Below are 22,838 nucleotides of genomic sequence, written 5' to 3' on the forward strand. Positions count from 1 at the left end.
TCCAACATAGGACAGCTATTGAGGAAGAATCTGACTCTAAGACATTCATCACTTTGCAAGTTTGTCATCATTTTCAAATGTCTCGTATTCATTTTCAAATGCCTTCGTTCAAAAGAAGTTGAGATCCTCTTCATTTCCTACAATAAATGGCAATGTCCATTGCATACGAAATAATAAATGTTTAATGCATTTAATTGAGATTGTTTGCTTCATGTAATCGAGACTAATACATATTAAATATCTAACAGATCCTTTAATTTATATTTTTTTAGAGAATCAGGTATGGATATAACAACAGTTATAGATAAACCAAATTTTGGAAGAAATCTCGCATTATCCAATCCAACAAAGTGAGAATATACATGATTAATAAACACATATGTTGAATAAATTTACTCAATAGAAATGACTAATATATAAGTATCAATTACTTACAAAATAATAACTCCTCAAGGTAAGTGTTTTTAATTCTAATGTTTTGTCATATTTTGGTACAAAAATTGCATTTAGTCGAGCTCATCAATGCATACAATGTAGTAACAAAAAAAATGTGTTTTCACTTGCACTTCTAGTATATATATCTAAAACTCTATAGAAGAAAATTCATATAGAAAAGAAAACGGAAATTTGTATTACCTTGAGAATGAAACCGCAGACGGTGAGAACCTTAACATGTTTGAAATTTGTAAGGGATAAAAAAAGCCATCTTCTTCAGGATATATTCGTATTCAAGGCCAAAGTATAGATCAACCTCTTCCAAGTGTGAGGAATATTCTATATCAAAATACATTATATTCCCATAAAACTTGAAATAAGTTAAATTTGGCACATCGAATAAAAATCCACCCTCCATAAAAAAGCAACTATCAACAATGAGCTTTTTCAAACGTAATTCATCAACTCCAACACAATCAAGTCTATTCCATGACCAACATTTTTTTATGTTTAAAATCTCAGTCATCTTGCAATTGGATAAAAGAGTTTTGATTGCATTGTTTTTCAATTCCATCCAACCTAAAGAAACTTCTTTGAGTGCATGGAACTTCATCAACTCATTTTCAGAAAAACTGCAAGAAAAACAACTTGAGAGATTTTAGGGTTTTATTTTCATATACCTTTATTCTCAATGCAAACAAAGGCTTCAGGTTCCTCAATATCCTCTTCAGTCCAATAAGGACTAGAAAAATCTAGATCCAAATCTTTAACCACTTGTTGAATAGCAAAATCAACACATCTTTCGACAATCTCTGAACTAGTTACATGACCAGGATCTTCTAATGTCAAAGATAATTTTTCAACAATGGGATATTCTTGGTGATTTTCAATACATAATGTAATGAAATGAAGAAAATCCCATCTTTGGAATTCAGATCCAACAAAAAAGTGTTCATTGAACTCAATGTTGGTTGTGTTTTTCCACAAGTGCAACCAACGTTTGGAAAGGATAGATGTCCTTACAGCTTCCTTGAATGGAATGAGTGAGATGATGATGAAAAGCAATGAGTCAGGTAACAAACTGATCATGTCAAAGTTTTGTGTCATATCTAGCTATCTGGAATAATATTTTTGATGGAGAGGGTTTGATAGAGAAAAGAAAGCAATGATACAAATGATTAAGGGTTTTATACTCTTATGTAAAGTTTATGAGGATTTTATGAAAATGATATGTCTAATGCAGCATTTATATAATAATAACTAGCAAGAAAGCGCAATATACTTGATTCTCTTAATTTTAAGTTTTTATCCATATAGAGGTTGTTCTCAATTTTAGATAGTCAATATAATAAATGCTCTTTTTTGAGTAAAAGATTAATTATATAATAACCAGAAAGAAGGTAAAATATATTTAATTCTCAAAATATATGTAAAAAATAATAGGATTTCAAATTTTTGTATTTTTTTTCCCTTAAAGAATATGTTTTCATATTCATATAGTCAATATAATAAATGCTTTTTTCGAGTAAAAAATAAATAAATGCTTTTTTTTATAAAATTCCAACTTAGTCTTAATGAATATTATTAATGTATTCACATTATACTAAACGAAGGGCACTACGTGCCCGCCCGCCGGTCCGCTCTTTTATTGCGTTAATGCGTAAAAATAATACTACCTCCGTCCCTAATTATAAGACCCTTTTGAGAATTTTTTTTGTCCCTTTTTATAAGACTCATTTGCTATTTCCAACTACATTAATTATTTCTTTACATACATGCCCCTATTTATTATACATATTTTTCTTCAATCAACAATAAATAACATGTTGAAAACATAAACCAACCCTCTCTCTCTTAAGGGATAAAATTGTAAAAACAATAGTAATTACAAACATATTTAATACAAATATCCACTATCTTAATTCCCGTTATTTTTTCAAAAGGGCCCTATAATTAGGGACGGAGGTAGTAAATAGTAGTTTTTATGAAATTTTTACTTTGATTAAAATTATTTAGATTTAGATTAAAACTATAAGTTTATATATTTATCATTTTCATTTTGTAACAAAATATACTTATATTTTTCAATGACACTGACAAAAATAATATTTTTGCTTTCCTCAACAAAATGGTAAGTACGTCGGATTTTATTTAAAAATAAAAAATCAAATACACATAGACCACACTTAGCTCGACTTATGTTTGTAACACAGATTTTCTGAACAAGTGTTTATAAAATCATTTTAGTGATGTGAATCAAATTAACAAAAACAGAATAAATAAACTTTGACACCTATGGTGTAAAACCCTTAAACTATTTAGACCACCATTCTTTATTAGTCAACAATGAGTCTTTGAGTGCCACAACCGACTAAAAACAAATGAGGGAGGATTAATCCTTAATTTTCATGAACCTATATGAATATAGTCTAGTTTATGGAAATCATCCACGTCTTGCACCCTTGCGAGTCTAAAAAAATCCAAAAAGTTTCCCCCATCTTGTCTCTCTACCTCAAAATGAAAACATATATCACCGTGGCATAACCTTTGAAGAGATGCAAAGAGACACATCCGTTGACTCTTCTGGAAAATTGGACACAAAGAAAAAGGTGGATTTTTAATCCTATCCCTCACATAAGTTGGGAGTTTGTGTTCCTTACCCTCGAATTTGTCATCTTCGATACCAACATGTGGTAAAACCCATACTTTACGGGGAGTACGAAAAATGAGCAATACACAGCCCATATTCCGGCGAGCTGGTGGCGTTTCGAACATCCTACAGGGAGAATATAAGTAAACGTAGAACTATCCAGACATGAGCCAATCAGTAACAAGGTTTACGCTTTGCCGGTGAGTTCATAACAAAACAATTTCCAACCCAGATTCCGGCGAGAATGAGTAGTTCCAAAACGGAACAAAGTTGACCATTTCCTGCAAGAGCAAAACAAGCAAGTTCAACCAAGAATCCGACGACATGGTGGCGTTTGAAAGTGGAACACAAAGAAGAGAAAAAACCAATGATTTTTTTTTTAAAGGTGACCTCGATTTGGGAGGTTTGGTTGTAGATAATAGATGATTGTTATTGTGGCCTCATGATCAGGATGCTTGTCCGGAGCAACTAGAAAAAGAAAGGTGTAGCCGTTTATGTACTACAATGTTGCCTCTGAGGTTTCACAAAGTAAACCCTAGCAGAGAAAACATTTCACAAAAAAAGTGATCCTCTTGACTAATATTTTATTTTCCTGATAATTTTTATTTAATATCTTTAAAAAAAAACTCACAATCTTACATATTTAAATAGTTTTTATATAATTATACAATATGTGATCCATGCCTATACATATATCAATTACTAGTTTTAATTTAGAAGAAGATTTTAAACGATTGTATTCTCGATTGGGTTATTCCTGGGTCAGGTCTCATGTCCCCTAGTCTTTGTATCTCTTTTTTTTATTTATTATATTTTCTATTTTGCCAAAAAAAGGGTTCTCACTTTCCATATATCTTCAAAGTGTAATAAGAATGAGAGGCATTTAAAATGACATATAAAGTCACGTGGAAGAAAAATCAAACTAATGTTCTTTGCTATGATATTAAGGAATTTTAGAGTTGGATTTAATCATATCTCTGCATGTAGATAGTATTTTGTTAATATCATTGTATGAGCGTATTAAAAAGTTTGACATACTATATTAATGTATAGCAATAAATATCTTTAATAAACTAGTTGTAAATAAAAACCATGAAGTATGCAAACAAAATAAAAATACACATATTAGTGTTTAATTAATAAAACCAAAACCAAAATCTGTCATATCATTGATTGATGTTTTTTCCAAAATAAGTCAAAAGGTGTCTTAATATTCAAAAACAAAATACATAGTAGAATAATACAATAATAATTCTTTGTTCAATAACAGAACAATATCTCTAAATCATTTGAAGCCCTTGGTGTTGTCATTATAAGTTCTTCTACTTTACGACATTTTTCCTCGACCTCAGTCTCTTCGTTTTGTACATTGATATTAATCGTTTTTAAAACAGTTCCATTGCAGATAAGAAAGTGAAGCATTAAAATCACATTCACAGCTCCTGTAAAATTATTCATCTCTACCACCTTCAAGGTTGATGTCAAGCATTGACAACTATTTCCATTGTTTAACCAAGTTCTCTTATGATCACCATCAACTTCTTTGTAGTAGTATTCACCAGGAACAAAAATTTAAGCCAACTTCGCACCTCAACACTGGTCATGTAAGAACTAGTTGTTGCAGGTTCGATCCTCGGCATCCAAAGTCTAATTTCTTTTTTTTTTTATCTAAATTTTTTTGATAATCTTCCTTAGCCCAAAACTATATTATATATTAAAATCACGCCTAATCTTTTAAGCCCAAGCTCATAGTCCTTAACCCTAAAATTGAGTCCCCCTCTCTTACTACTTGTTAGATCTCCATTTTATTTATCTCTTCTTTTTTTTCCCTTCATGTTATGTCATTACTATTTCTTGTGTTTCTAGGTATTCTTCGTTTTATCAGAATTGTCTAAGTGTCTCTATGTGTTGAGCAATTGCATATGCGATATGGATTTCTAAGTTGCTTCATTTTAATTAATATTCTACCCGGTCTAACAATTTCAACAATATTCTAGATCTGATTACTTAACAATGCCGACTATGTGTTCAATTCTAGGTCAAGTTAGTTCATGTTTGAAATTCATATCACTCGACGATTATGAAGGTGAAGATCACTCGTCGATTTGATTTTATGATTGATAATTGTTTTAATTATAAGATCATCATCTTCAACATGATCTTCACCTTCATCATCGTCGAGTGATATGAATTTCAAACATGAACTAACTTGACCTAGAATTGAACACATAGTCGGCCTTGTTAAGTAATCAGATCTAGAATTATGTTGAAATTGTTAGACCAGGTAGAATATTAATTAAAATGAAGCAACTTGGAAATCCATATCGCGTATGCAATTGCTCAACTCATAGACACACTTAGACAATAATGATGATAAAACAAAGAATACCTAGAAACACAAGAAATAATAATGAAATAACATGAAGGGAAAAAAACAAGAGATAAATAAAATGGAGATCTAACAAGTAGTAAGAGAGGGGACTCAATTTTAGGGTTAAGGACTATGAGCTTGGGCATAAGAGATTAGATGTGATTTCACTACAAGAAATCTTGCATTTTGCCAGGGGCAGAAGCCCTGGCAAAATGCAGAAAGCCCTGGCAAATGGACATTTGCCAGGAGTTTTGCCAGGAGCAGAATACCCAGCAAATCCGCTCATCGCAAATGACCCTGCCAGGGCTTTAGCTCCTGGCAAACGCGCTCCTGGCACAGGCCCTGGCACAACCCCTGGCAAAATGTGTCTGGTAGAACACAGGCTTTTCTGACGCATTCTGGTCAATGCAGACTGTGTCAGTCCTTTTCAAAAACATGTTAGGCGCTTTGCCAGGGGTTAACCCCTGGCAAATTGTGTACGACTTTATAAAAAAAAAACGTTTTTTATTCGTTAAAAAAAATAAAAATATTAAAATTTAATAATTAAAATAATTTTAAAAAAGAATTTATATTTTCTTTTCGAAAATTAATTAAATTTAATTATTAAATTTTTTAAAATAAACGTTTTTAAATTGTTTTTTTATTTATTATTAAAAAATTGATTTAATAATAAAAATTATTTAAAAAACGTTTTTAAAATGTTATTTTAATTTAATTGGTTTAGAAAAAGAAGTTAACAATGCAAATTAAAGTAATAGCACACATAAAATAATAGGTCTAGCAACATTGAAATTAAAATTGTGCAGAATATTACATACATAAGTATCAAATAGGTAGAAATTGTAACCGGAAGTGTAAGAAACTTCCCCAAATATTACCGACCAATAAATTAAATAGATAGGCATCGCTCCAAATAATGAAGGATGCTGAGAATCATGTCCCACATTAGAAGCTTCTTTCAAAAAAAAAAAAAAATGTCCCACATTATAAGCATGAGACTGTGCTTTCTGAGCTCTTCGGGCTTGTCTTTCCTTTTCAGTATCAGCCCATTTGACAACTAAGGGAACACTTGAACCCTATACATGACAACATATATCAGAATTTTTTTTTTTTTGAAGAACATATATCAGAATTGGTAATGATTAATTGAGAGGAAGCAATGAATTTGTAATGAATATAATGTGAGCTAGAATTTGTAGTCACGATATAACTGAAAGGAAGTTGACATTGCATCATAACTTAATATGGGGAAAATTGGTAATGAAGACTATTGTATAACATGTTTATGCTAAAACATAAGTTACCTTCAAATTCAATTCAAGCAATTACTGGATCATAAACTTTGACCCAACAACTCTCTTAACAATTTAATTAAACAAAAAATATAATACTCAGTCTTGCTATGACTAAGTTACAATTTTAATCAAGTTGAATTAATTAGCCTCTCAATCCTCCCCTCTATATATAATCAACTAAAACAGAAGTTACCTTCAAATTCAATTCAAGCAATTCTAATTCTTTTCATAAACACAAGTACTCAAACAGGGGCGACCTGAAACACAAACCATAAGAACATGTCTCAATTAAAGAATATGTCAAATTTCATTGAAATATTTTTTAACATTACTATTACATTCTCCTAAACAAACTTGGAACTAAAATCTTATCTTTAGTATTTGGGAATTTACAATACTTCTCATACACAGAGCTTTTCAGTTACAAAATAAACATCACATTTTTAGGGCAGTTCAGATCACATTTTTAGGGCAAAAAGCTTGAGATAACAGTAAGAGTAAACATTACAGTAAAAGAGGAACATTACAGAAGTTACAAAATAAAGCAATTGAGAAATCATGAACAAAATAAGCATCACAGTAAACAAGGAACGACTGCGGCAGTGAGTTAGAGAAGTTACAGATCTATGAACAAAATAAGCATCACATTGAATGGGTTCAAGAAGTTACAGATCTAAAGAAGATTTCGGAAAGAGAGAAAACACGAGGTCAAGAAGTGACAAACCTGATGAACGGCAGCGGTGAGGAACGACGACGGCGTTTGACGGTGAAGGAAGGAAGCTGCGCTCTTGAGAGAGTGAAGGAAGGAAGAGAAAAGCTGAAGGAAGGCGCGGCTGGTAAGAATGAAGGAAGGAAGAGAAAAGCTGAAGCTTTTAGGTACTTTAGGGTTTGATGAAAAGTCAAAAAAACCCTTGTTTTTTTTTTAAAAACCAAGGACAATATTGTATTTACAGCATTACAATACAGGCTATTCACGTAGCCTTTGCAGGCTGTGCTGACAAATTTGCAGGCTTTGCAATTTGCCAGGGGTTTTTGGTGGCACAACCCCTGGCAAAGTGTTGTACCGTCCTGCTTTTCCTGACAACACAAGAATCTTTTCTGCTCCATACATTTTGCCACGGCTTTTGTGAGGGGTTGCCCCTGGCAACTTTGCCAGGAGTTTTCCCTGGCATAGCTCCTGGCAAATTTGCCAGGACTTCTTGCTCCTGGCATTGTTCCCTGGCAATATGCAAGATTTCTTGTAGTGTTTTAATATATAATATGGTTTGAGGCTAAGGAAGATTATCAAACAATTTTAGATTAAAAAAAAAATTAGACTTGGGATGCCGAGGATCGAACCTGCAACAACTAGTTCGTACATGACCAGTGTTGTGTTTTTCCACAAGTGCAACAAATGTTTGGAAAGGATGGATGTCCTTACAGCTTCCTTGAATGGAATGAGTGAGATTATGATGAAAAGCAATGAGTCTGGTAACAAACAGATCATGTCAAAGTTTTGTGCCATATCTAGCTATCTGGAATAATACTGGTGATGGAGAGGGTTTGATAGAGAAAAGAAGGCAATGATACAAATGATTAAAGGTGTTACACTTTTGTGTAAAGTTTATGAGAATTTTGTGAAAATGATATGTCTAATGCAACATTTATATAATAACCAACAAGAAAGCGCAATATACTTGATTTTCTTAATTTTAAGTTTTTGTCCATATAAAGGTTGTTCTCAATTCTAGATAGTCAATATAATAAATGCTCTTTTTTGAGTAAAAGATTAATTATATAATAACTAGCAAGAAGGACAAATATATTTAATTCTCCTAAATATACGAAAAACAATAATAGGTTTTCAATTTTTAATTTTTTTTCCTTATAGAATATGTTTTCATATTCATATAGTCAGTATAATAAATGCTCTTTTTGAGTCAATAGAAAATAAATGCTCTTTTTACAAGATTCCAACTTAGTCTCACATTATCCTAAAGGAATGGCACCCTGTGTCCGTTCACTTGTCTGCTCTTTTTTTTAAAGACCGCCTGTTGGTCCTCTCTTTTATTACGTTAATACGTAAAAATTATAAATAGTAGTTATAAAAAAAATTATTTTGATTAAAATTATTTTGATTTTGATTAAAACTATAACTATATATATTTAGCATTTTCATGTTGTAAAAAATATATTTATCTTTTTCAATGACACTGAAAATATAGGATTTCTGCTTTCGTCAGCAAAGTGGTAAGTACATCGGTTTGAATCATAAAAATAAAATATTGAATCCACAGAGACCGCACGTAGCTATATTTATGTTTGTAATACAGATTTCTAAACAAGTGTTTATAAAAGTGTTTTAGCACACTCGTAGTCCGAACAAAGCCTCAACAGAATGAGCTTCGGGAAGTGCTCCATAACTCATCCCAATAGACACAAAGAGACACAATAATACTAACACAAGTATCATACAAACAAATATACATTAGAGACAATGTTCAACTTATGCTCCTTCTAAAACTAAAATATATAAAATATAAAATAAAAAACAAACAACACATCGTTAAAAAAACAATAATTAAAATAAACATTAAATATTTTAACATAAATATAAATTCATAAAATTAAATTTAAATAAAAATTTAAATTGACGCGCGTAATTTAAATCTAAACGCATAATTTAAATTGACGATGATGACAGGTCATCTTACGTTATTCTTGACATATTTTTCAGTCATTTTCAGCATGTTTTAACGGCAAAAAGGAGGAGTATTAGAACGATTGCCTATGATTTCGGGACTTTTGTAATGTTTTCTATATTTGAGTCTGTAATTCTAGTTTTCCCGAAACATAGCAATTTTAGGGGGTTTTTGAAGTAATTCGCGAAGAAATCATGCAAATCGGCAAATCAAGAACATCTGAAGAATTGTCAAGACTTGGGGAAGACCAAGAATGAAGATTCAAGAGGCCTCAAGAGACTTTACATAGGGAGGAATTCTATTTCCAAGTTCCGAGGAAAGTTATTTGAAGACGAAGACCTAAAACAATGGAAAATCGGAGAAACTGGGCCCAGGAAGCTAATGTCATGCGCCTAGGGCATATGCCATGCACCAAGGGCATATGCCATGCGCCTAGGGCATGGCAACTTTGCTAGATGCGCCTAGGGCATATAGCATGCGCCTAGGGCATCTCAAAAATTACACTAGATGCGCCTAGGGCATGCTATATGCGCCCCGAGCATCTCAAATGCGAGGGACGCAGGTGTAATTTTATTTGTTTTTGTGGGTTTACCCGCGTTTTTAGCCCAAACCTAGTTAGAAATCTCCACTATAAATACCAGCCTTCCTCATTCATAATTTCTCATTCAGAACTGTGGCAGTTCAAGAGGAAGGTAACTTTGGAGCTCCAGGAGATTTTCTATCTTCTCCTTTATTTTCTAGGGTATGTTTTTATCTTTAGTAATTTGTTTTTAGTTACCATGTGTAACTAAATCTTTTTAGGTTAGAGTTCTAAGATGACTAAAGTTCAAAGTCCACAAAATACATACATAAATGACTCAAAGCCTATATGCAAATATTCTTTAGTAGTCATAATAATGCTAAACAACCTAGACAAAATACTTAAAGGCAAATCCTAGATGCCTAACAAAATACTTGATCACAAGTGAGTTAGGCTATTAAGTTTCAAGGCAAAGATTAGATGCCTAACAAAATATTTAAAGGAAAATCCTAGGTACTAGCCATCTCTAAACAAAACAGAGAGCACAAACAGAGAGCACAATCAGTATTCAGTAACCCAAAAATGCAAAAACGCGAACAACATATCTGGAAAGTTAAAGCAGATTAAACCATTCACCATTTTGAACGAATATGAAATCAATGTGAAAAAGAAATGGAAAATATGATGGATTGAAGATGAAACAATGATGGATTGAAGGAAAGGAAGATGGATTGAAGGAAGGAGACAATCTAGTTAGGTTTAGTTCATTTTGAACTAGATGAACCGTGTAACTATTGAGGAAGTGAAAGAATGAAAAAATTTGGCCTTTTGGGTATTTATAGAACCGGGTCATGGATTCTAATCGGGTCAATTTATGAATATAGTCAAAAATTGACCCTTATCAAAAAATGAACAAAATCCATCAAAATCCTGCGATTTTGTGCGATTTTGATAAAATTTTGCCTGTTTTTGGGATTCTGCTATGGATTTGAGTCGTTGAAGTTACGCAAAGTCGCAAAAACCTCGACTTTGGGACTTAAGTCGCGATTTTGACAATCATGGTCAAGACTGACATGGCCTAAAGTATTAAATTGTTGCAATAAATTATCACATTACATTTACATTAGGACCATGCACTCATCTTAATAAATAGGAGAATTAATAAGGAACATTTTTCGAATAATTATATTAAATAAAGTTGAATTTAGTGATCTTTGCTTATGTTTGATGATTATGAAGACGTTTGCTTATAAATAAGTCCGGAGTAAGAACAATTTTTTCTATAAAAGTGATAAGCAATAAGAAACGGAAGGGACTAAGGAGTATCAAATATTGTGTCAAATTAGACTCTGATTAAAATCCAATCTGAGTCTTATGACTTTTATCATGCATAAGTTTAGACCGCAGATAACCGAAGAGTGTGTGAGTGTTGTAAATCTCGATATACAAAGTTCATTTTTAATTTTTTTAATTTTGTTTTTTGAAAAGTCACAATTTTCGTTGCAAGTGGTCATCACTTAAGCAGTAAGCATAACTGAAAGGGACCAAACACTACATCTACATGAATATATCATTATTGGTTCATATGCTTCTTGTGAGGTTCCTCAACTCCACACTACCATGCCAGCTCAAATTGTTTCATGGCCACTACTCTTGTTTGTACGTGACAAGTTGTCGACAAAAACAAGACGTGTTTTGATTGTTGTCACACGGACAGTTTCTGCAAATCTTTGACCTATACGAATATTTTAATATTTTTCCTATGTTACTTGTTTCCCACTAGTACATAATAAAATGTGTGTGTTTGTTCATACCTTATATATAAATAATCAATCATCATGAATGCAAATTCAGCTAAACCACTTTGTTTTCTTTCTTGGTTCCTCAAAGGTGAAAAATCAATAATGGCTTTGTTTTTCTTCTGTTGTTTCTCTGAATCTTCAGAATCCAAAGACTTTGTATGCCATGGTGATGTTTGTATGCTAAGAGATCGGAATAAGTACCAAGCCAAAAAGTCAAAGAGCAAGCAAAAGCAATAGCAAAAGGCCTATTTGGGAAATATGGATTTTGCCATTATCATGATCCAATAAACCATTCAATTGTTTAGGGTTACTCAAGTTGATTTGTAGTACAATTCTTTTGGAAAGAAAAACTATATTTGAGTTTTAACAAAATTACGAGGTGTTATCGTTTATCGTAGTTTTGTCAAATTCACCGTAATTCTAAACATGCAATTAATAGAGATGGATAAAGATTTTTATTTTTGTTTCACTTCTTTACCTGAATTCTCGTTTATGTAGGATATATAGCTGAGAAATAGATGGTAAACTGATTCATAATTTGTACTTCATTCCTATCATTATGTTTGTCTCTAGAAGCGTTTGCATAAACAATTTAATTAAATGGTTATTGAATAAGCTACTATCTAGAGTTTAATTAAGAATTTGTTGATTCCTTCAAAAAAAAAAGTAAGAACTGGTTGATATACTATTCCGAAAATTAAATAATAAAATAAACAGAATGACATTTTTATAATTATTTTTTTGGTTACAAAGGAAAAAAAAATTATAATTTTTTTTGAACAAGCAAAAATGGAATATATATTAACCATAAAAAGCAACTCCTCTAGCACAAGATGTGCCTAAAGAACTACGGAAGGAACAAAGTTTCAATTACACAACCACCAAACAAACCATTATGTGATGCCCAAGCATTGAAACGGGCTCGAACACCACCTATATGTGCCAAACCTAAAGGCAGCCTTCTTGGCTTTCATCCAGGCTAAAGACATATTTTATCTAACAACCTGGGAATAGGGGTTACAACATTATTGAAAAACCTATTATTGCGCTCATTCCATGAGACCCAAACGCACAATAGCTAAATAACCTAAAGGAATGACCGTTTTGCTCTGCCACCACTCAACTTTAATAATACAACTCAACTTTTCTAAAGTATACTAGATGCATCCTTGAATATCCACATCCTCCTGCAACGGGTACGAACGAACACTTGCCGCAACATCCATTCGGCTACTAGCTTGCTAAACCATGCATCCTGATCTCTGAAACAAATAAGGATTGGGATGAGACATAATGTCTCAGTGAGTTCCACCTAATCCTAGGCTATAGGTAACCACAGGGGAAGCCTATGGTCACCACGTGTCTACAATACAACCTGCCGGTTGATTATACGTGTGTGGGGACTTGCTTTCCTAGACGGTCGTGTATACTAGACCCGTCATAGGTACTTCTTAACTTGTTATTGGCTTCTCTTCTTATACGTGTCATGGCGGTCAAGGGGAAACTAATACCGCAATGCCAAGATACGCTATACGTATCGAGGCCTAAACATAACATAAACATGACACGGTTCTAAACCGGACGATTAGGGGAAACCTAAGATCGTCATCGGCAAATCTTTCTTTACTTGCTTCTACTTGCTTGAATACGTTGTATCTAACAACATATCCTATCTTATCACATATAGTGATTCTTGCTATCTTACTAGTTCTTGGAGATCTACGTCAAGGCTCTATGACAAAACATATATATGTCTAATAAATATGCATAGTCAGATTCATTGATTATGTTAGCGTTTAACAAACAAACATATCTGAGTTCATTTTTACGGATTAGTCCCAGGTGGAGTAACCTCGGAAGTTAATCCCTTACTACCGGTGAAAATCCTAGCTAAGGCACACCGGACTCCTTCAGTGACGTGCGGCTCCCTTACGGCTTAACCGTTCTCCCCGGAGAACCCCTTGAATCGAACCTTGGAAGGATTACAAGAGACACGGCACCTACTCTTACTTAATGGTCTTGACCATACATGATTCTTGTCTTAAAAGTTGCTTAAACTTTCTTGTGAATATGATATCTAATCGCATCACAACTTTAACAAAGTCTTGGTCTTATGCATGCATGAAGGTTAAACCTATTCATACTATCTCTTTTACCTCGGATCCTTAAACGATCCCACTAGAGGTAAACTATATGCTTGCTTAACTTACTTTGAGAATAGATATCTACTCAATTCACAACTTGCCATATTCGTATGGCTCTTAGCTCCTACGCGAAAATAATACTCTAAATCACTTCGCGTCTTATCAAGCATATCACTAATGCATAGCATTCTATTTCTTTGCTAACTATTCTAGTTCTTGACAAGCTATGTCAAGGCTCTACTTTCATTCCCTTCCTGAATGATTAACTTGCTACCCGATTCTTATCGTACTATTCTCTCATTTGCCATGCTTTGTTAACTTGCCAAATACTTGCTTTTCTTCTCAAGAAAACCTTGCTCAAGATTTATCAAATAGGACCTTGGTTTGAGGGGTTTACTTTCATAAAAGACTGCACAAGAAAAATCGGTACGAAAAACATCGAAACAGCCTGAAACGAGCAAACGGTGTGCTGCCACACTGTCTACTCGCGAGGCGAGTAACCTTGCTCGCGAGGCGAGTAACCTTGCTCGCTGTGGCAAGTTCAAGGCGAGCAAACCCCCAGTTCTGGTCGTCTAGCTCGCCTAGCGAGCTGTCTGCTCGCTGTGGCGAGTTGTGACAGTCCAGCACTTGTAAAAATGGTGTTTTTGACCCAAAAACCTCAAAACCAAGTGTCTCTATGCATTTTATGACTCTAGTGCTCATTTAAAACCTGTAAAACAGCCTCAAGACAAGTATTCACAAGCATAGAAAGCATGACAAGAAAAGGGGCAACTAAACTTATACTTAAAAACCCTAGAAATTCATATTATCTTTCAAGAGTAAAACACATAATTCCCAAGGGTGGAAAACTATCTAGGAACTCACTGATAAGTAGATTTATTACGTATTTTAATTAAGTTATTTAGTTTAATTCTATTTAGATTTAATTAGATTCTATGTGTTTTTATTTATATTTAAGAGCTTTTTACTTCAAAGAATCCAATATTATATTTCAAGATCAAATATATGATTTGCAAGGCTTGGAGCTAAAGAAAAGGGATTTGGAGCACAAAAATAGGAGATTTCCAAGATTTGGGACCGAAATATGCACTTGAAGAAATCAGAATTCGCTCCCCCAAGTCAGTGAAGGGCGCACGGCCCACGCCTGCAAGGCGCACGGCCGTGCGCGATTGCCAGCATCCCTTTTAGCTGTTTTTTTGCTCCGAACAGCGGTTTTCTACGCAGCCTGCTTTGACGATAAAGCCCATGGATCTTCAGAGAATATTCCTTCAGTTATTTCTTAGGGCTTAAGTCATTAGTAGGCTATAAATAGAGAGCTTGTTATCCTTGTTTTATCATCTTGAATTCTGAATATTGTATTGTGACAGAATACTATTTCTCAATAAAAGTTCTCGTTTTTATTCAATTGTTCTTATTGTTTTCTTCTTATTCATTCATGGCAACACCAACCATGAGTGAGTAATTCCCTTAGACCTTGGGATTGTTGGGAGAGTCCTATGGCTTGATCCAACAATCCTAATCCGAAACCCTAGTTTATGTAACCCTACTTTTCTTATCTAAATTCACCGTTCTTCACAACGATATTAACAAGTACCAAACTTTGGATGCGAACGCGGAGGGTTAGTACTTGTTAATTCGTTACCCTAGTTATTAAGGTGATGAATCGAACGAAGAAGTCTTAATAACCGAACAAGTGAATTTAGACAAGGATTGCGAAGCATGAGAATAGCCTAGTGAACCTTGGGACTTATAGAATCTCGTACAATCAAGGATCTTAATATAGGAGTTAGCCATGAGAATAGGTCTAACACCTTGAGAGACACACTCCCCGGATATCGAACGAAGAAGGGGATAGGCTTTAGAGAGATTCGTCCTTAGAAACTAGGATTTACATAAACAAGGATTAGGATTAGGATGTTAGGTCAACCATAGGATGAACCAATAATCCCTAGGTTGCCTTTAGCTATTGTTTTCAACCGTCGTTTAGATTACCTTGAAACCCTAATTATCGATTTCTCCCTAACCTTTACTACTTTTGATTGGAATTTAAATAACTCCCTGTGGATCGATACTCTCTCTTTATTACTACTACGGTAAACCCGTGCACTTGCGGATTTACGGTAACAAGTTTTTGGCGCCGTTGCCGGGGAGTTGACCAAATTCCGATCAACTTTGGTGACGGTTAGGTTTTCTTTCTGTATTTACTTTCCTCTTGTCTTTATTTCCTCTAATCGATTTCTTCTTGTTCTTTTTGACTTTCTGATAGCTTGCAGCCATGGCAGACAATCGTACCCTCAAGGAGTACGCTACTCCTTCAACGGAAGAGACGACGGCTATCATAGTTTATCCACCCGTCGAAGGGAACAACTTTGAGATCAAGCCTGCACTTTTAAACCTTGTGCAGCAAAACCAATTCTCGGGATCCCCCGCTGAGGATCCCAATCTACACATCTCTACTTTCCTTAGGCTTAGTGGAACCATTAAAGCCAACCAAGAAGCCGTCAGGCTACACCTTTTCCCTTTCTCCCTTCGAGATAGAGCGAGTGCTTGGTTCCACTCCCTAGAAAGGGGTTCCATATCCTCATGGGACCAAATGCGACAAGCCTTCCTTGCTAGATTCTTTCCACCCTCCAAAACCGCTAGAATGAGGGACCAAATAACTAGGTTTAACCAAAGGGATGGAGAGTCTTTATATGAAGCTTGGGAACGCTATAAGGAGATGTTGAGAGTTTGTCCTCACCATGGTCTAGAACAGTGGCTCATAATCCACACCTTTTACAACGGTCTTTTGTATAATACCAAACTAACCGTTGATGCAGCTGCAGGTGGAGCAATCATGAATAAAAATTATGCCGACGCCTATGCGCTGATAGAGGATATGGCCCAAAATCATTACCAGTGGACAAACGAAAGGGCCAACACTGCTGGAGCATCATCAAAGAAGGAAACAGGTGTGCATGAAGTCTCTTCTTATGATGATTTGGCTGCTAAGGTAGAGTCACTAACCCTTCAACTTGATAAAATCAATGTTAATGCTGTTTCTCCTTCTCCTTCTTGTGAGTTATGTGGAATCGTTGGTCATAGTGGCAATGAGTGCCAGCTGGGAGGTGTTGCTTTCACCCAAGAGCAAATGAACTACGCCCAATACCAAGGTATTAGGCAAGGGCAAAACTTTTACAACAGAAACTCTTTTGGGCAACAAGCAACACCGCCTAGCTACGGTACCAACCAAAGGGCACCCCAGAAATCTAAGTTGGAACTCATGATAGAAAATTTTGTCCTAGGACAAGAAAAACTAAACCAAGAGTTCAAGCAACAAACCGAACTTCTGAAGGAATCCCTCTCCACACTCTCCTATAGGGTAGATTCTATTGCCACACACAGCAAAATGTTGGAGACTCAGATCTCCCAATTGAACCAACAAGTCTCTTCATCCTCTCAAGTCTCTAGAGCCCTCCCAGGCCAACCTGAGACTAATCAAAAGAGCCACGTGAATGCTGTTAGCCTTGTGGAAGAAAAATCTTTAGGAGGACCCATCTTAGATATCCATGTCATTGAGAGTGAAGCGGTTAGCGATGCTAGGGTAGAAAGCAAAAACCCTATGACCCTAAAGTTTAGTAGAAAGATGAACCCTTCCCCACAAGGACTAGCCAAGCATAGTAAGAAAGCACAACTCCAAAGGTTCATTGAGATAATGAGAGAAATATGTGCCAAAATCCCATTCGTTGAGGCCTTGTCCCGAATTCCTCTTTATGCAAATTTTTTGAAAAATATTTTGTCTAAAGGACGCAAAGAGGATAAGGAGACGCCGGCATCACCTAAGGAGAGTGGCGACATTTTTCTAGAGAGATCAACCCCAGAATACCGTTATCCCGGTAGTTTTTCCATCCCTTGCACCATAGGGAAGGAAAGTATAAAAAACGCTAGGTGTGATCTAGGGGTTAGCGTAAATCTAATGCCCCTATCTCTCTTTAAGAAAATTGGGGTAGGAAAATTAGAACCGGCGGAGCATACCTTAGTATTGTTTGACCATTCCACCGTTGACCCAGCTGGCTATGTTTCAAATCTTCCGGTAAAAATTGGAGGCACTATCATACCGGTTGATTTTATGGTAGTTAATGCGAAGGAAGACCCCCAATTTCCAATCCTTTTTGGTTTTCCTTTCCTTGTGGTCTCAGGTGCTTTTATTGACGCGTTGAATGGTAGGATCGTGTTCCATATGAATAATGAGAGGATGGAGTTTGAATTAGGAAACCACCTGAAGGAAATCTCTCCTTCCTCCATCAAGGCTGAGTATGAGATGAGAGAACGCTACCTAGCATCAACCACACAAAATGTTGTGTTCGATCCTATCTGAGGGTCCCCTCTTATCGTCAAGCTAATGACGTGAAAAGAGCGCTTCGTGGGAGGCAACCCACCTATTTTTACCGCTTTGTTTTCGTTTGTTTTGTGTTGTTTTTACTTGTTTTGTAGGTACATGTCCGATATGATATAGAAAACTTGAAAAAATTTTAACCCAGAGGACCAGAAACAGGCGCACTGCCCACGCCTCAATACGCGTGGGCGTGCGCGATTTTTTTGAAAAAATTGCCCAGCCAGAACAGCAAGGTCCGCACGGCCCACGCCTCCAAGGCGCACGGCCGTGCGCGACTTTCCCCTCCCATAAACATCAATTTTTCATCTTCTTCTCATTCAAACCACACAAAAACCTCTCTCATCCAACTTCTCTCTCTAAACCTCCATTTTTCCTCAACCTTAAACCTCACATATCTCCATCAAAACTCCACCAATTCACACAAAACTTTCACCCAAACCAATCTAAAATCAATTCCAAAAACAAACACCCAAACAAAATCAATTTCCATCCATCCAATCCATTAACCCCAATTTTCGTATACCCCATTAACCTAAACCAAAAACCACAAATTTTCCAACCAAATCCAACCAACCACTCAAAAACCTTACTTCCAACGTATACCCATCACAAAAACTCGGTCAAAAATGTCTTCAAGCAAGCAAGGGAAGGAAGCATCACCAAGGTTCCATGGCATCAAATTTAAGAACTCCGAGCAAAGAAAAAGGTATAACAAACTTCTCTCTCGACCTTTATTTCCGAATCGTTATCCTTGTTTCTTTGCTATGTTGGACCTAGGTATAAAAGAGCAAGTAGAATCGTTAATTGAAAACCTAGGATGGTCCGGCTTGATGAGAACTTACCCGGGGTATGAAAACCTTGTCTATGAGTTTTTAAGTTCATTTTGCTTCATAAAAGATAAGACAAAGTCGGATTACCCCCAACATAAGGTCTCGTTTCGGTTTTTAGGTACTGACTATGACATGACATTTGATTACTTTTGCCAAACCATGGGTTTCGCCGATGCGGGGCTCATCCATGATTCAACTAGTCAATACTCAAAACCCGTGAACTATGACCCTAAAGCCTTTTGGACCACAATCACAGGTTTGAATAACTACGTTGCTAGGTCCAACAAAGCTAGTGCTATCCAAAACCCTGTCCTCCGTTACTTTCAAAGAATTATGGGATGCACTATCTTCGGTAGGACGGACTTACATAGAGTTATAGCACCCGAGCTCTTCATTCTTTGGGCTGCACTTAATAATCACCCCGTGAACACATGCTACTACTTACTTGATCACTTATCCTCTATCACCAAGAGTGATAGTGTGATTGTTGCCGGTGGTATTATAACATGCATAGCAAATAAGTTTGGGGTAAGATATGCAGGACTCAATAGGATAGAGGGAGACAACACTTTGAGCAAGCACGATCTTGTGCAAATGAACTTTATCCGAAATGAAACTGATATAGGGACCTTTGAGTTTCGAGGCAGCCGAGGAGAAACATTGATTATATTGCCTAACCCTGCCCGCACCGACATAAAGGTGGCAGGAAATTTGTTGTATGTTGTTAATCCTCAGGTACCCGAAGATGATGAAGATGCAAGTGAAGAAGGTTCTGACTTGCCTAATGAAGCCAGAACACAAATGGATGATGAGCAATGGAATTGGATGCAAAGTGAGCTCCAAAAGATCAACACCAATCAACAACAATTTGGTGAAGAGTTCTCCGGTATGCAAGAGGAGGTGCAAAGAACAAACCAAAGGCGTGAGGAGACCCATAATGCTCTTCTAGCAATGCAAGAATATCTCAACGCCCGATATCCTCCACCGGGGAACCAATAAAAATGTGAGCTTTCCTCTTCCTTTCTCTTCTTTTCTTTTCCTTTCTTCCTTTTAATTTCTTGTTTTCTTTATGCATTGAGGACAATGCTTCTCCCAAGTATGGGGGGGAGCCAATAAAGTGTCTAGGTAGTAAGAGTCGTAGTGTTTCAAACTCCCTTGAATTTTTATCTTTTGTTTTGTTTTATTGCGAAAGGCATGTAAGCGGCTAGATAGTTTTCTTGTTTTAATTGTTAAATATGACATAATCTTTTGTTAAGTTCTCTTCCAATATAGGCTAGATAATGTTCTTGTTGTGTACATGAAAATAGCTTCTTGTTGCCTTAAGTTTTTCCAATAGACCCACATTGATTCTAGGTGAACAAAACTTCTCCAATGAGAAAATTCACAGTGCATCCTTTGAGTAAGTGTATGAATAGGTATTTTAAGGACCACGTTCTAAGTTTAATGGTACATGGACCCTTTAAAGTCTCTAGGAGTAAAAGTAGTATAAGCTTGTGTGGGGAAATTTAATTAACTTTATTTAACGTTGAAATAATATGGGGGGAAGCATGATTTTCACTTTTTCACTAAGTTGAGAACACCGCCGGAGCATGGAGGGAAGGATAGTGTACTCGAACAACTCCTACGCGAAGGATGGTACCTCCTTAGTGATTGTATAGCTTCTACAAACTTCTGAAGAAAAAAAAATATAGAAAGAAAAGAAAAAGAAAAAATTTTTATGAAAGAAGTTACAAACTACAGCACTACTTAGGGTGATTGCCGGAGTAGTGGAGGAAGGAGTGAGTCCCTCTCCGACTTCCTATGAAAAGGTGATATCCCCTAGGCATCTGTAGCCCCAAAAGAGACCAAAAGAAAAGAAAAATATGGTCCACAATTTAAAATTGAACCAACTTAAACTTAATTCCCACCTTGCTTATATGGAATGAAAATGAGGTTTTTCTCGGTTGATGTACTGTTGGGGTTAGAACCTGTTTCCTCATAATACCTGTTTATACAGGAGCAAAGGGGATGCACTACACACACACACTCACTTAGTTTCTCTTGTTGGGTTGAATAGGAATCATAAGGGGCTCTTGAGGTTGTGATTAGTGTATGCTTAGGACAAGGCCTTGGAGGGAACATGTGTTTTAATTTTGTCATATACTTAAATGTTTTCTATGCTGCTATGTCTATGCCTTTTGCTTGAGGACAAGCAAAGATTCAAGTGTGGGGGAGTTTGATAAGTAGATTTATTACGTATTTTAATTAAGTTATTTAGTTTAATTCTATTTAGATTTAATTAGATTCTATGTGTTTTTATTTATATTTAAGAGCTTTTTACTTCAAAGAATCCAATATTATATTTCAGGATCAAATATATGATTTGCAAGGCTTGGAGCTAAAGAAAAGGGATTTGGAGCACAAAAATAGGAGATTTCCAAGATTTGGGACCGAAATATGCACTTGAAGAAATCAGAATTCGCTCCCCCAAGTCAGTGAAGGGCGCACGGCCCACGCCTGCAAGGCGCACGGCCGTGCGCGATTGCCAGCATCCCTTTTAGCTGTTTTTTTGCTCCGAACAGCGGTTTTCTACGTAGCCTGCTTTGACGATAAAGCCCATGGATCTTCAGAGAATATTCCTTCAGTTATTTCTTAGGGCTTAAGTCATTAGTAGGCTATAAATAGAGAGCTTGTTCTCCTTGTTTTATCATCTTGAATTCTGAATATTGTATTGTGACAGAATACTATTTCTCAATAAAAGTTCTCGTTTTTATTCAATTGTTCTTATTGTTTTCTTCTTATTCATTCATGGCAACACCAACCATGAGTGAGTAATTCCCTTAGACCTTGGGATTGTTGGGAGAGTCCTATGGCTTGATCCAACAATCCTAATCCGAAACCCTAGTTTATGTAACCCTACTTTTCTTATCTAAATTCACCGTTCTTCACAACGATATTAACAAGTACCAAACTTTGGATGCGAACGCGGAGGGTTAGTACTTCTTAATTCGTTACCCTAGTTATTAAGGTGATGAATCGAACGAAGAAGTCTTAATAACCGAACAAGTGAATTTAGACAAGGATTGCGAAGCATGAGAATAGCCTAGTGAACCTTGGGACTTATAGAATCTCGTACAATCAAGGATCTTAATATAGGAGTTAGCCATGAGAATAGGTCTAACACCTTGAGAGACACACTCCCCGGATATCGAACGAAGAAGGGGATAGGCTTTAGAGAGATTTGTCCTTAGAAACTAGGATTTACATAAACAAGGATTAGGATTAGGATGTTAGGTCAACCATAGGATGAACCAATAATCCCTAGGTTGCCTTTAGCTATTGTTTTCAACCGTCGTTTAGATTACCTTGAAACCCTAATTATCGATTTCTCCCTAACCTTTACTACTTTTGATTGGAATTTAAATAACTCCATGTGGATCGATACTCTCTCTTTATTACTACTACGGTAAACCCGTGCACTTGCGGATTAACGGTAACACTCACCTAAACAAAGTCCTTGTGACAGCTTCATGCTCAAGCAACCAAAACCCTAGCTTGATCCACTTGCATCCTTAACTCATGTTACTCCAATCTTCATATCATCTTTCTCTTTGGTTCCTGACTCTAAAGAAACCACTTCATGAACAAGTTCAAGCTTCAACATCACCTTCACATCATCATCTTTCAAACCCTAACTCTTGATTCCAAGATAAACCCAAGCTCCCATTCAAAACCATTATTGTTTCTTGCTTGGTT

At 35.7% G+C, this 22,838-nt stretch overlaps 2 protein-coding genes, 1 long non-coding RNA gene and 1 other non-coding gene across 4 annotated transcripts; 1 reads left to right on the forward strand and 3 right to left on the reverse strand.

Annotated features, from left to right (window-relative positions):
- Positions 1-1,107: 1,107 nt before the first annotated feature.
- LOC146938191 (putative F-box/LRR-repeat protein At1g56400) lies at positions 1,108-1,542 on the reverse strand. The gene has a single exon (XM_085749597.1). The coding sequence runs from the start codon at positions 1,540-1,542 to the stop codon at positions 1,108-1,110; it is 435 nt and encodes a 144-aa protein (XP_085605723.1).
- A 4,678-nt stretch (positions 1,543-6,220) lies between these two features.
- On the reverse strand, positions 6,221-7,618 carry LOC146938192 (uncharacterized). The gene is made up of 3 exons (XR_015033355.1): positions 7,476-7,618; positions 6,945-7,008; positions 6,221-6,532 (listed from the first exon to the last, which is right to left on the reverse strand). It is a non-coding gene; the product is annotated as an uncharacterized LOC146938192 (long non-coding RNA).
- An 8,921-nt stretch (positions 7,619-16,539) lies between these two features.
- LOC146938193 (small nucleolar RNA R71) lies at positions 16,540-16,646 on the reverse strand. Its single transcript, XR_015033724.1, has one exon. It is a non-coding gene; the product is annotated as a small nucleolar RNA R71 (small nucleolar RNA).
- Positions 16,543-18,255, forward strand: LOC146938194 (uncharacterized). The gene has a single exon (XM_085749598.1). The coding sequence runs from the start codon at positions 16,543-16,545 to the stop codon at positions 18,253-18,255; it is 1,713 nt and encodes a 570-aa protein (XP_085605724.1).
- Positions 18,256-22,838: the final 4,583 nt, after the last annotated feature.

This window comes from Medicago sativa, chromosome 3 (assembly GCF_051527215.1).
Source record: "Medicago sativa cultivar Bolivia chromosome 3, Bolivia_mono, whole genome shotgun sequence".
Classification (NCBI taxonomy): domain Eukaryota; kingdom Viridiplantae; phylum Streptophyta; class Magnoliopsida; order Fabales; family Fabaceae; genus Medicago; species Medicago sativa.